Source organism: Leptonychotes weddellii, unplaced genomic scaffold, assembly GCF_054177405.1.
Source record: "Leptonychotes weddellii isolate Sample4059 unplaced genomic scaffold, ASM5417740v2 HiC_scaffold_82, whole genome shotgun sequence".
NCBI classification, from domain to species: Eukaryota; Metazoa; Chordata; class Mammalia; order Carnivora; family Phocidae; genus Leptonychotes; species Leptonychotes weddellii.
In genome coordinates this window covers 1,765-16,510 of record NW_028052680.1, presented here as the reverse complement: position 1 = coordinate 16,510, position 14,746 = coordinate 1,765, and the positions used below count along the sequence as shown (strand labels likewise).

At 44.3% G+C, this 14,746-nt stretch overlaps 1 protein-coding gene across 1 annotated transcript; it reads left to right on the top strand.

Annotated features, from left to right (window-relative positions):
• Positions 1–775: 775 nt before the first annotated feature.
• Positions 776–13,574, top strand: LOC102746495 (transketolase-like protein 1). The gene is made up of 8 exons (XM_081811524.1): positions 776–967; positions 4,019–4,183; positions 4,703–4,859; positions 6,632–6,762; positions 8,723–8,806; positions 10,984–11,080; positions 11,211–11,330; positions 12,717–13,574. Exons 1-8 carry the CDS (start codon positions 809–811, stop codon positions 12,887–12,889), a joined length of 1,086 nt encoding a protein of 361 aa, XP_081667650.1. The 5' UTR covers positions 776–808; the 3' UTR covers positions 12,890–13,574.
• The last annotated feature ends 1,172 nt before the right edge of the window (positions 13,575–14,746 follow it).

Sequence of the window (14,746 nt, the reverse complement as noted above, 5' to 3'; positions counted from 1 at the left end):
GGAGAAGCAGGCTTCCCATGGAGCGGGGAGCCCAATGTGGGGCTCGATCCCAGGACCCTGGGATCATGACCTGAGCCAAAGGCAGACGGTTAACGACTGAGCCACCCAGGTGCCCCCTTAAGGCAACAGTCTTAACTGTGGTATCCCCAGTTCAGTAAATGACCACTTGACCAATTTGCTCCTGGGAGAATTCTGGGTATTATCTTTGCCTTCACCTCTCCCTTATGTGCCCCCTACATGCATGCAAATCCAGTCTGTCATCAGTTCTAATGGATTCTGCTCCTACAGTAAGTATATCTCAGACCTGCTCACTGCTCTCCATCTCCTGTGCTCAGACCCATGTCGTCTCTCCTTAATTATAGTCTCCCCAGTCCAGTCTCCACACAGCCACTGTGGTGATCTTTCTACATTTAAGATCTGATCAGTCACCTCCCCACTCCAAATTCCTCAGTGGTTTCCTGTCTTGCTTCTGACAAAACTCAAACTCTTCATACCCACAGGATTTTCCATGGTCCACCCTGCCTGTCTCTCCAGGCTCATCTCCCACACACTCCACTCCATTCACCAGTATATGGGCCAGTGGCCCTACTCAAGAGCCTCTGGAACTTTTTAGGCGGTCCTGTGGGGCTGCAGTACCAACTCAGGCTCCCTGTGCCAGGTTTTTACTCCTGTGAGTCCTTGGCTGACATCTTTTCCATCAGGGTGTCTTTGAGATGACCTAACAGACACTCAATTACATACTTATGGAACGAATGTGTTTTATTTGGTCGCAGGTGTTGAAGATGTAGAAAACTGGCATGGAAAACCAATGCCAAAGGAAAGAGCTGATGCAATTATAAAACTGATTGAGAGCCAGATACAGACTAACAAGAATCCTGAACCAAAACCCCCTATTGAAGACTCGCCTCAAATCAATATCGTGGATATAGAAATGAGCTCTCCACCTGCTTACAAAGTCGGTGAGCAGGTAGGCAAACTGTTCTCTGCTTTTTTTAAATACACACAGGACTCTTCATGTACTCTGATCTCCATGGATGAACCAGTTATTAGATTGCATGATATGTAACTAAAGGTTACAAGCAATAGAGGTGGTTTTAGTATTTCTTTACTATTTTTTTTTAAGATTTTACTAATTTTATTTTATTTTATTTTTTTTTACTAATTTATTTTTGAGAGTGAGTGGGAGGGAAGGGGGCAGAGGGAGAAGGAGACTCCCCACTGAGCAGAGCAGGGAGCCCGATGCAGGGAATCCGACGCCGGACTCGATCCCAGGACCCCGGGATCATGACCTGAGCTGAAGGCAGACGTTTAACCGACTGAGCCACCCAGGCACCCCTCACCAAACTGAATTATCTTAGCGGTCAGCTGATACTTATTAACACCTAGTACTGCACAGCTTTTGCTTGCAAAATTCAGTTTGTGGTCTGGCAGTCTCGTGCATGAAACTGCCACTGCTTTGTGTCTACTCTAAGGGTGGGGACCTTGGCTTCAAACTTACTCCCTAGATTACAGAAAGAAGTAGGTCAATTCATCAAAGACCAATTCTTCAAAAAGGAAACAAATTAGGCATGAAACCCTGAACATAAAGCCTTTTACCATGTTTATATTCTGCCTTTTGGTATATTATAGCAGACCCAAAATAGGCTGTGTCTTCAGGACCTAAGAAAACAAGGTGGTGATGAGCCCAAGAGGAAGGAAATATTTTCTAATCCTTTTTTCTTTTATTTGGAGACATTTGTAGCGTTGCTTATGTTTTCTTGTTCTGGTAATATGGGTTAAAATGAATTTTGACGACTCACAAAATTAGAAAACAAACAAAGGTGTTAATCAGGGAAAAGCACATATTAATGAAGGATACTTTGGCAACACTTTAACTGTTAACACACTTGGAACTAATAGTAGAACTCACAGGAATTTGTCCTACAGAAGTATGCAGATGTATCTATAAGAATGAATGTTGATTGCAGCACTGAATGCTGAGGAGATTGGAAATGACCCATCTAGAGGCTAAGAACTTGCCCAAATTATTAAAAAAATTTTTTGTTTTATTTATTCATGAGAGAGAGAGGCAGAGGGAGAAGCAGGCTCCCTGCCTAGCAGGGAGCCTGATGCGGGACTCGATCCCAGGACCCCGGGATCATTACCTGAGCCGAAGGCAGACGCTTAACCATCTGAGCCATCCAGGCGCCCTATTAAAATTTTTTTTAAAGATTTATTTATTAGAGCATGAGCAGAGGGAGCAGCAGACTCCCCACTAAGCAGGGACCTCTCCCCCCATCATGACATGAGCCATAAGTGGACACACGACTGAGCCACCCAGGTGCCCTATTATTAAAATTTTAAGTTGTAAAGCAGCATAGAGTATAATTCTCCTTTGTGTAGAAAATCTTAAAAGGGGGCATCATAGGGGCACCTGGGTGCTCAACAAATATTTGTTCATAGACCATTCCCAAAAAGATGCTACATAGACTCATCATTTCTGCCTAATTCTGGACAGGGGACTGGGTGGCTGGGGGACAAGAGATCAGGGAGAAGATGGCCTCTTTGCTCCATAGCCTTTCAGACCTTGAATTTTGTACTGTCTACATGAATTGTTTATTTAAAAAAAATAGGGGCACCTGGGTGGCTCAGTTGGTTAAGCATCTGACTCTTGGTTTCCGCTCAGGCCATGATCTCAGGATTGTGAGATCAAACCCCACATCAGGCTCTGAGGTGGGCATATGGAGCCTGCTTGAGATTCTGTCTCTTGCCCTCTGCCTTTCCTGCCCCCCCCCAAAAAAATACATTTTAAGTGTTTAAACAAAGACAAGCAAATTTTGTTTTTTTAATAATGACTTTATTGAGAGAATGACTCCCTATATTATACAATCATCCATTTGAAGTGTACAATTTTAATGGTTTAAGCATATTAACCAAATCCTGCAACTATCACCACACTCGATCTTAGAGCATTTCCATCACCCCCAGAAGAAACCCTACCCCCGGGGTGTCTGGGTGGCTCAGTAGGTTAAGCATCTGCCTTGAGCTCAGGTCATGATCCCAGGGTCCTGGGATTGAGCCCCACTTTGGGCTCCCTGCTCAGTGGGGAACCTGCTACTCCCTCTCCCTCTGCCCCTCTCCCTCAACTCATGCTCTCTCAAATCTTTAAAAAAAAGAAAGAAAGAAACCCCACAACCATTAGCAGTCATTCTCCATTCCGTCCAGCCCCTAGTAACTACTCATCTACTTTGTTTCTGTAAAGTTGCCTATTTTGGACATTTCATATAAATGGGGTCATATAATACGTGAAATTTTTGCCTGGTTTCTTTGCCTTAGCACAGTCACTGAGGTCCATCCCTGTTGTGGCATGTACAGCATTCCATTTTATGAATATGCCATACATTTTGTTTACCTATTCAATCCTTGATGGACATTTGGGTTGTTTCTACCTTTTGGCTATTGTGAATATTGCTGCTTTGAACATTTGTGTTCAAGTTTCTGTTGAGATATATTTTTCTCTTGGGTATATACCTGGGAGTAGGACTGCTGGGTCATGTGATAATTCTCTGTTGAACATTTTGAGGAAATGCCAAACCTTGATTTCTAATAGAAAAACTCAATATTGTGAAGATGTCAGTTCTCCCCTAAGTTCATAAATTCAGTCCAATCTCAAATAATATCCTAATGGCATTTTTTATTACTGGTATCATGATTCTAAAGTTTTACGTTTTATTTTTTTGCAGTTAGCCTTACCAGTTTTTATAGTTATAAAAAGTCACAAGCATTTGCATTTTGTGACATTTAAATTTTTTGATAAACTATATGAATGGGCCAGAAGAAGAAATTTATTTTTGAGAATCAATAGCCAGTGAGTCAAGTATGGATTTAAGATTGGCTAGCAACCCATTTTTAAGATCTTAAAGGAGATTATTGGTGAATCATGAATTTCTTTCTTAAGATAGAAGACAATTTGTAATCCACAAAATTTCACCTTCCTTCTAAATCTGCTCTAAAAAACTCCACTGTTTGACTTTTCCAGATAGCTACTCGGAAAGCCTGTGGTTTGGCTCTGGCTAAGCTGGGCCATGCAAACGATAGAGTCATTGTGCTGGATGGTGACACCAAGAACTCCACCTTCTCAGACATATTCAAGAGAGAGCACCCTGAGCGGTTCATTGAATGTTTTATTGCTGAGCAAAATATGGTGCGTGTGCTGTGGGCGTCCCTCTTGGGCCTTCACACTGACTAACAGTTGCCTACTGGGCACAGGAGGCCAGCCCCAAATTAGAGTTTTCTTTCCATTTATAAAAGCAAAGGAACCAGAGGAAAAAAGTCTCTGAGGAAACAAGTAAAGAGTAGCCAGGCAGTTTGTGGGGTGGCTTCTGGGACTGCTAGGAGGGGCATAGTAGACTGCCTAGAACCATCTCCAGGTACACTAAGGGCAGCAGGCCAAGAGTCACAGCCATGACCCCAGGGCTCCAGACCTGAAGTATCCCAAGCTTGCCAGCAGCTTTAGGTGTTCTTTAGGTGTTAGGAAGATCTGTCAGCATGGAGACAGCATTCCCTCCTCCTACCAGTTGACTGGAGCCAAGTAGGGATCCCCCTTTAGGTGGGTGTCCACAGCCAGCTGGCTATGTCCCTGCCTCCGCCAGCCTGCACATTCATTCATGGTGCTTTTCTGGCAACCGTTCCAAGGGTGTTCTGATTCATCTTTGTGTTGCAGGTGAGCGTGGCGCTGGGATGCGCCACCCGTGGTCGGACCATTGCTTTTGCTAGCACCTTCGCTGCCTTCTTGACCCGAGCATTTGATCAAATCCGGATGGGAGCCATCTCTCAAATCAACATCAACCTTATTGGGTCCCACTGTGGGGTATCCGTTGGTATGAGTTCTCAGTGCTTCGTATTGATAGCCTTCTTCCTTTACAGATAAAGATTAGCATGTGAGCGATTGACCCACCAATGTACTTGGGGGTTCCATAATGTTTGATTATTTATAACCTTTCTTTTTTTCATGCCATGTTGTGTTTTAAAAGTTCCAGACACTGGGTTACTTTTGAGAGGATTTCTTGGTGTTACTGTAAAGTGTCCACTCTTTCAGTCATTGAGAAACAGTGATCTGTCCTGAGTGCCCATTATGTATCGAGCTGCATACTGGGTGTGAATCAGGCCACCCCAGCATCACAGACTTCCTTTCTGCTCTTAGTGTGGTGCCCTTTGTCTAAGTGGGGACAAGCAGCATGGGTCCAGGGAAGTGAGCAGAGATTGCCGGGGCTCTCTGCCTAGGCTGAGCTTCCTGGTCAGATGGAACCGGAAGCCTTGAAGAGTGGGATGCAGAGGAGTGAGGCTGAGGCAAATATAGCTCTAGGGCATTAACCTGGCAGGACAGGCTAGACGGAAACAACGGGAAACAGGGAAATCAGAAAAAGGATTGAGATACGGTGTGCAGTAGAAGTAGATAGAAAGTAAGGGTGAATCTGTAAGAGTCTGAAGAAAGAGGTCAACATCTCTGACCGGTGGAGGAGTCCAAAATTGCACAAAAAGTTAAAGGTCTCCAGTAATTTCTTGCTTGAGAGACATCAGAGTTGTGTTCATGAATGACAAATGACAAGATGTGCCTTTGATGGAGTAGGTCCTCTAGGTAGATGTGACAGCTTGTGTACACTGCTAGAATGCTGGAGGGGAGGGGGCCTGGGAAGTGGACTTTGGGAGTTCTCTCTGGGACTTACTGGGAGAAGAATGGGCCAGATGGTAGGTGCAGAGTGGGAAGAGAGAAAGGCCAACAGCATTTCAGGACTGAGCCAGGCAGACAGCCTGGCCCAGAGTCCAGGGTCAGGTGTAGTGTGTTTGCCCGGGGTCAGGTGTAGTGTAAGTGTTAAAATCAGTCAGCTAAGTGACGAAGTGGGTCTAGGACCCAACCAGAGGAGCTTAGGGTCCTAAGGTTAGATAGTTTTCCCAGGCAAGGCACTGTGCACAGTGACCATCCCTTTCCTAGCTGGAAGAGCTAGGCTGCTATGGTGTACATTGGGCTTTCTCTTTGCTCAGCATTTCTCGCCAGAAGCTCTCTTCCCAAGCATACCCTAAGACCCCCTTTACTTAAAACAGCACCCCCAAGAGTACCCCAAAGGTATGCTCAACTACTTTGAAGATCTCAAGAAATGAGTAAGACCACCAATTTGAAACCCCAGTCTCTTGACGGAGAATATAGAAGAGGAGAGGAGAAGGAAGGACAGACTCTGAAGAGATCCTCCTAAGGAGAAGATGACAGGGGCACAGAGACTTGATGGGGCCAACTTGGCTACCAGAGCTCAGGGAAAAGAGCATCGAGTCACCATGGATAGCAGTGCCAATGACTGAATGCCAGACATTGGCGAGGGTCAGGGCCAGATGAGACCACTGGTATTTTGATCTGGAAGGTCAATTAGGATCCTAACCCACAGTGTCACTGTGATGTCTCAAGGGAAATAAAGATGTGACAGCTCATTATAATTACAAGGCATCATGTTGACAAAAGAATTGAACGGTTTTGTAGTGTTGTGCTACAGGTGGGGGTTCCCCCCCCCCATGGCAATAAGTTGTTCCTTATCCAGCAGAGGGCAGGTTCCCAGTTGACCCTTGATGATGTCTTTGTTGGGCTGTGGCTTTGCTTTCTCAGGTGAAGATGGTCCCTCCCAGATGGCCCTGGAAGATCTGGCCATGTTCCGATCCGTTCCCAACTGCACTATTTTCTATCCAAGTGATGCCATCTCAACGGAGCATGCTGTTTTCCTGGCAGCCAATACCAAGGTATTTTTAAGGGGACATTGGTTCAGACAGAAAATGCTTCTGGGCTCTGCTACTAGTTTGATACTGATGGTTGGGTTTTCTCAGTTTTTTTCTCAGTGTAAAGATAATAGGTATTCATAGTGGAAGATAATGTTGTAGGATTCCTTTAAAAAAAACAGAACAATTGCCCAAAAAAGATGATTACACACATAAAACGTGAACACAATCATGTTGTACAAGTGCAAAAGGATGCCAAACAACATCTGATGGCTCATACGGGGCAGGGCTCAGCATGAGAGAAGAGTGTGCCCTGGAGGCTCCGAGAAGGGGGCTGTCAGCAATGCCACAGGAGTGGGCTCCAGCAGGCTTGAATGCTGGTCTTAGATACACCCTATGCCATCACCACCTCGTGAGATCCAGAAAGCTGAAGATTGGCCAGTGTCTCCACTGCAAACAAACCTCAAAGTCCTCAGTCCTAGTCTGCCCTCTGAACATTTTAGAAGGACAAGAGTATGAATTCTGCCTCACTTGTTCCTCTTCATGTTTCACCCAAGGGCAGCAGATGGACAGCCTAATTCCTGTCTAGAACCCAACTGCAGGGGAGACTAGAGGACAGAGTCTGTACCTTTTCATCTGCTCCAGCTAATGGTCACCAGACTCCCCTCAACACCCATCTTTGCACCCACCCATGGTCCTGCATAGACAGCCCTGGGCATGGTTGGGATAGGTTATGCAAGTTCCTAAGTATTTTTGACACATTAGAGACCTATGATTCTTTGACCTTTTTTTTTTTTTAAAACCACTTTAAGTGGGTTCACATTGTATGTATTTGTCTATACTTTTTTACTTACTATATCCCGGAAATTGCTTTATGTCTGTGCATATATAGAGTGATCTCCTGTGGGCTGCAAGATCCCATTTCTTGAAAGTTCAAAAAAGGCAAAGCTGTGGTGATAGAAATTAGAGGTTGCTTTTCAGGTGGGGAGAGTGGAGAGAGACCTGAGGAAACTTTCTGGCAGGTGCAAATGTTATTCATACTCAGGTGATAGTTACATGGTGTGTACCTTTGTCAGAATTCGTGGAGTACTCCACTTAAGTAAATTTTATCTCAATAAAAGCACTGAATAGAATTGGTTTATAACGTGAAGAAATGAACAGAGTGTTTCTAAATTAATATATCAGTTTATAATGTGTAGTTTAAATGTGTATAAATTACCAAATACTTTAGACAGTTGAGTATTTATGCTCTATGTGTTTAAGTTGATAAAAATGTATTTACTTACATTTTCTCATTGGTAAAATAGCAAGTCTTTTTATATTCCAGCGTGTAAGGTATTTCTAAGAACTAAGTATTACAAGTTATGGCAAAAATTAGTTACTTACTTAGCATTGTGTTCTGGGCTTTGTATTAAACATGAGTCAGTGCTGTGGCCTGAATTTGTGTTCTGTGGAGACAGAACGAGTCTGTGTATTTAAGAAAGCTTTCCTACCATTAAATGTGACAGCATAGAAAGTTTGTCACTGAGGACATCTGCCCAGGTCCTACATAGGCTTTTGCCTGGCTAGGTAGTAATCTGATCAGGTGACACTGACCTGTTTGCCAGTGGTTGTAGGTGCTTATTCTTTGTTCCAAAATGTGCACTTTGTTTTTAGTAAAAACTGTTTAGTCTTCCTCCCCCCTCCCTCTTTTAAAACAGGTTTATTAGGGGCGCCTGGGTGGCTCAGTCTTTGAGCATCTGCCTGTCTGCCTCCGGCTCAGGTCATGATCCCAGGGTCCTGGGATCGAGCCCCACATCAGACTCTGCTCCGCGGGAAGCCTGCTTCTCCCTCTCCCACTCCCCCTGCTTGTGTTCCCTCTCTCGCGGTCTCTCTGTCAAAATAAATAAAATCTTGTTTGAAAATTTTTTTTAAAAGAACAGGTTTATTAGTTGGAAATTTAGTTTGATTTTTTTTAAATTGTGGCTCTGGTTTTATGCCCTAGGGGATGTGCTATATTCGGACCAGCAGACCGGAAACTGCAGTTATTTACACCCCACAAGAAAGCTTTGTGATCGGACAGGCCAAGGTAAGGCCTTAAAAGTTCTCCAGTGTCTTCTAGTATCCTTTCACGTGGAGAGAAGTGGTCTAAAGTTAGCACTAGGTATCCCCACAGTCGAGGTTTGATGCTTTCTTTGCTCTAGTTTTAAAAAAATGAATTGTGAGCTTTGCCTGCTTTTCCTCAGAAAGGAACATTCTACCACTGCCAGTCTGAGGTAAACTTTTCTTTTCTCCAAATGGAGTTTCTCTTTGTTGAACTTGTAAGGATAAAGTGGTAACAACTTAAAGGTACTTGAGTTTTTTGGTGTAAATTACCACAGCCTCAAGCCAAACAAATAATAGAGCCCATTTCAAATTAATAATAAATCTGTTAGATTGGGGTTTTGTAGATCCAAGCCAAGAATAAAAAAGAACATGAATGCATTGCCCATGGGCCTGATAAAGGCTAGCATCACTGGGTACTTCCGATCTTCTGTGTTCTCACAAGAGCCCTAGAAGCACAGATTGTTAGCAGCCCTGTGTTGTAGATGAGAGAAGGTAAGCAGCTTACTCAGGGTTCACAGTTAGCAGCAAGACCAAAACTCAGACCCAGGCATTGACCTGGCCTCTGTCCGGGCCATGTGTGCAGAAAACCAGCAGAGTCTGGAGAAAATAAGTGGCTCTGCTCCATCACCTGGAGAGCAGGGCTTACAGGTGTTTGGGCATGTTTCCTTCCTGCCTTTTTTAAGGCATATATATCATAAAGGAGATCATGCTGCATCAGATAGTTTTATATTTTGCCTTTATCTTTTAAGCTTTTTTAGAATATCATTAATACTCAAATGTGTGAAAGAGCAATAGCCAGTCATAAAGGAGCAACATGTGACCTCTGACTTGATGGCTAACAGCTAGGCTGCTGCAGAATTCGTTGTTTTTAGTGCTCAGAATGACTGAGCAGTGATTGGCTTTAGTGCCACAAAAAAGTGGGTTATCCAGAACATTCCATGACTTGCTCTACTAGGTAGCTGGACAGCACTGAATGAGAAAGCGGCAGTACTCACCTTCAGTGTTAACTACAGGTTTTGTTGTTCCCTGCCCATACTCTCACATTGAAACTCAAGGATGTTTGCCTCTGAGGGTGGAGGGGGGGGGCAGGTCTCAGTGACATCATGTGATTTGCAGAGCTTTTTCATATCCTGTCTTTTTTTTTCCTCCCTAATATTTGCCCCGTCCTGACAAAATGAAGTAAATTTCCTGATGGTAAAGGATGTGAGTTAAAATGTGTGTGATAATTTGCATGCCATGGATAATTCAATAGTTAGGTTTTGCAAAGAGGACATAGATAGGGTGTGGGAGAGAGTGTGTGTGTGTTTATATGTATGCATATGAAAAAGCTAGGACATTCTCAATAGAATGGGGTGGCTTAGAAGCCCTGAATAGTTGTACTGTCAGCAGTGGTTCTTAAGCTACAAGGAAACCTATACAAAGGGATGAAATGAAGAATAATTTCAGATGCCTTTGGTTGGGTGGCTTTGGAGAAAATAAAACTCTACCAAAAGCTAAGCCCCTGTCTTTGCTTGCAGAATAGCAAGTGGTTAAGAGTGTGGGCTTTGACGTCAGACAGGCCTGCCTGCTAGCCTCAGTGTTAAGCTGGGAGAGTTCCTCCCACTCTGAGATTCACTTTGCCCAGCCACAGAATGAGCCCCCAATGCATGGGCCTTACAGGGCCCTTGGGCATGCAAGGTGCTGGGCACAGAGCATGTTGCAAATGCCCCAAAATGATCCCCGTTAACTTGTTCGTTATCAGAGTCCAATCTGTGTGCATGCCCCAACAAGATGTCCAAGTAGTCCAGGGATGGTACCTTTCTAGACCTCTGTGAGTGAGTCTGGTCTGCAACATATGGTCCATACAACTTGCTTCTGGCCTTCTGCCTTTCAGATCCCAGTTTGAAATCCACCTTCTTTGCTAAAGGGTATTCGATAAGAACTTAGTAATTAGACACCGTAAATCATGAAGCATGGTAGATGAATTTCTAAAAATGAACATCAAGTAGGGTTTATCAAAAAGGGTGTCCTTGTTAGTGTACTGATTCAGCTTTTTTTTTTTATAGTGAATTAAGAAGTGAAATTGGTAGGATTGGGGAAGAGCAGCATAACAGTGTTCTCTTTGAGATGCGTTCTGTGCATAGTAACTACAGCTTTTTTGTTTTATGGGCACAATACCAGGTCGTCCGCCACAGTGTCAATGACAAAGTCACAGTTATTGGAGCTGGAGTTACTGTGCATGAAGCCTTAGCAGCTGCCGAAGATCTTTCCAAGCAAGGTCAGTTGGTTGTTGCTGGACATTGAAGTTTAAGGTGGGGAGAGGTAGAACTTGGGCTGCCTCATGTGCCCCAATTGGTCTTTATTCTAAGTCTGTTTCACATACAAAGCTGGATATTGATCTTCTCCAGATATTTCCATCCGTGTCATCGACCTGTTCACCATTAAACCCCTGGATGTTACCACCATTATCTCTAATGCCAAAGCCGCAGGTGGCCGTATTATCACAGTGGAGGATCACTACCCAGAAGGTATGTGCAAGGCTTGAAGATCATTTTGAAAGTCTGCTTTGGTGGGATGTGTTTTTGATTTCCATGATTGGAAGCATGACATGCCCCTGGGTATCATCCAGCCAGGCACTCCTCTAACAACCGTTATTACTGCTCTTTGCAAGTGTATTGTTGTGTAGGAGTCTCTTAATGCACCTACACTTGTTCCTTAGGGTGAGGCCATGCCCATACTCATTTGTATGACCTCAGCACAGTGCAGCGCCTGGTGCCCAGGTGGCTCAGTGGCAGCACAAAGGAGTGTCTAACTCAGCATTGTGAGTAGGGAGGGGTCTTAAAAAGCTTCACAGTTGTGCTTGAGTTTTGAATGATTAATAATTTGCTCCCCTCCCAAAAGGGGAATAGTGCCTTTGTAAGCAGAGAACACAGCAAATGCAGAAAAACTGTGTGACTAGGGAGAGGGGGCTGGGAAGGTTAGGTGGGACATATGAGGGAGTGGGGAGTTCCATATGTTCATGTGTCAGGGGCCCAAGAACACATCCGTGAGCCATAGTGATTTTCTAGGAGCACTCTCAGTGCTTTCACAGCTGAGGTTTATTATAGGGAAAGGACACACACCAGGACCCACGAGAACAGAAGACACAGGTCAGGAGAGGAGAACCCCACACCTTCAGTTCCTTCCCTCCCTTCCATGAGGGGCCTGCTGAGTGCTCTCCCTTCTCCAGTAGTGACAAATTGCATCACTGGAGACACAAGGAACCCACTCAAGACTCAGCACCTGGGTTTTATTGGGCACTGGTCACACCCCCTCTGCCAGACACACACCAAACTTCCTGACTCCCAGAGGAAAACAGGTGCTCACAGGGCCTCGCACCAGCCCATTGTCCAGGTGTCAGCCGAGGGCCTGCCTAGTCGTTCTTTTCTGTATAGTTTATTGGATGGTTTAATCATTTTGGGGTTCCTGAGAGCCTTAAGAATCTGAGCTTGTAGACCCCCTGCATCTGTGGAGCCCCAGTTGAGAGAGCTCTTGCTGTGGTGGGGCTGGGAGCAATTTGGAGACTCACAGGTTTTGTGGGGTTTTTTAAAAGACTTTATTTATTTGAGAGCGGGGAGGGGAGAGGGAAAAGCGGACTCCCCACTAAACAGAGACCTCGGTCCCAGGACCCTAAGATCATGACCTGAGCCAAAAGGCAGACACTTCACCAACTGAGCCACCCAGGTAACCCTGGAGACCCACAGTTTTGAATGAGGACTCTTCTGGCTAGTCAGAGGATGACTGTCCCATGAATCAGTGCCTAGTGAAAAATATTTTTACCAAGGAACCAGCAAATTCAAAGGCCTCTATACTTCGGGGCTTTAAGGCTGACTAGCCACTACCAGAATAGAGCCTCCTGTCCCTTGTTTCCCCAGGTGGCATCGGGGAGGCTGTCTCTGCAGCTGTCTCCATGGAGCCTGACATCTTGGTCCATCAGCTGGCAGTGCCTGGAGTGCCTCAGAGTGGGAAGCCGAGTGAACTGCTGGATATGTATGGAGTCAGTGCCAGACACATCATAGTGGCCGTGAAATGTATTTTAATGAGCTAAAATACATTACTTGGCATTAGACTTGGAAGACTGGCTTCTCTACCTTACATTTATGCTTGTTGCCAGATAAATCTCTACAGTTATATTTTCTTAAAAATTTAAGCAAGTTAACTACTTTCCTGTTAAACCATAAGTACATATACAAGTGTAACTCTCGTCTTTGACTCATTAATAAGATTACAAATAAGAGAATAGCTGACAAAACAACCACATAAAAGTTTTCTGATAAGACAACGGGTAACTGGGTTAGGGATCAACGTAGGATAAGTTTCTTAAATGTGTATTGTAAAAGTAAAGAAAGTGTAAATTGCACTGTCAACTGCATCGCTCACATGTTGTGGCCCTGTAGCACCCTGCCACACACAGCTGTCCTCATGTGACAGTTTGCGTGCTGCCATCCTACCTGCAGCTTCCTGGGGACAGTGTGACTGTAGGTGCCCTGGAACCTCCTCTGGCGTTTGCCTTCATCTCCCCTGGACAGGGCGGAGGCTGTGGAGCAGCAGCGGAAGCTCTCCGGGTGTCCTGTGCTGTGACAAGAGGACACAAACTAGTTCTAGTCTCGACACTGCACTCCTTTGTGAGTGCGCTCAAATGTCTCATTTGCCCAGGGACCAAACTGTTAGCTCAATCATATTCATCTGCTAAAGGTACTAGTTAATGTTAATAAAGCATTTCAAAAAACCCAGCTGCTTTACTCTATTTGTGCTTTGTATGTGTGATTTGGTCTCCTTAATAAAATTCTAATTAAGGAAGGCGTTTCTATCTAAACCAGGAAAGAGAGTTACGTTCCCCTACAATAGAAGCCCGGGGAAAAGGTATTAGGCGGGAGGTGTACCACTAGAGGATAGTGTATGGCTTGAGCTGACAAGAGGAATGTCTGATACTTCATGGTCCTAATTTTTACTGCCCTCATTCACTGGTCAACAGGGGTCTTTGTTCAAGAATAGTAGAGACCCAGACCCAGAACTACCCTGGCACTTGGGAGTCTTCGTAGGGGCCTGCTCACTCTGCTCCTGTGCTTTTAAATCACTGAACTGGTTTCCTGGCCTTTAAGATTAGCATGATGATTGCTGTGCTTGTTTCACAAGATTTCAAAAACATTTATTTTTGTGTAAGACAATTGATAGAAGATAAAACATCAATATACAAAAATACTAAAAATATCAAATGGATTTTAAAAAGCAACAGTTGATACAGGGTCACTGTAGAAAATTTAGAAAGTACAAATTTTGACCTCACTTAACCAACCATCTCACACTCCATATAAGTCAGCCTTTTAAACTGCACAATTCAGTGGTTTTTAGTATATTCACCCGAGTTGTGCAACTATCACCATGATCCGTTTTAGGACTCCCAAAAAGAAACCCTGAATCCCTTAGTAGTCACTACCATTCCCCTTCCCAGCCCCTGGCAACCACTCCTGTATTTTCTGTCTCTGGATTTGCCTCTTCTGGGCATTTCATGAGTAGAATTGTACAGGGTATGGCCTTTTGGGCTTTGGCTTCTCTCACTTCATGTAATGCATTTGAGGTTCATCCACATGGTAGCATGTGCCAGGACTCCATTCCTTTTTATGGCCACATAATCCTTCCTGTGTATATACCACATTTTATTCATCAGTTGGACGTTTAGGTGCTTCTCACTTTTTCTGTTGTGAATAATGCTACAAACATTCTTCTAGAAGTTCGTGGATGTGAATTTTCAGTTCTCTTGGGTGTATATAAATCTAGGAGTGGAGTTGCAGACCTGTAATTTCTGTTTACAACTTTTCGTGTGTGTGTGAGAAAGGGAAAAAAAAAGTTTGAGGAGTGGGAGACTGATCATGAAGGTGCCCTGACGTGTAAAGCACTGGATACT

Bases quoted from the DNA above. Each gene is read 5' to 3' on its own strand.
- LOC102746495 (XM_081811524.1), top strand. From the start codon at position 809: ATGCCAAAGGAAAGAGCTGATGCAATTATAAAACTGATTGAGAGCCAG. The intron at 968-4,018 runs GTAGGCAAACTG...TGACTTTTCCAG, and splicing joins CTTACAAAGTCGGTGAGCAG to ATAGCTACTCGGAAAGCCTG. The intron at 6,763-8,722 runs GTATTTTTAAGG...TTTATGCCCTAG, and splicing joins TCCTGGCAGCCAATACCAAG to GGGATGTGCTATATTCGGAC.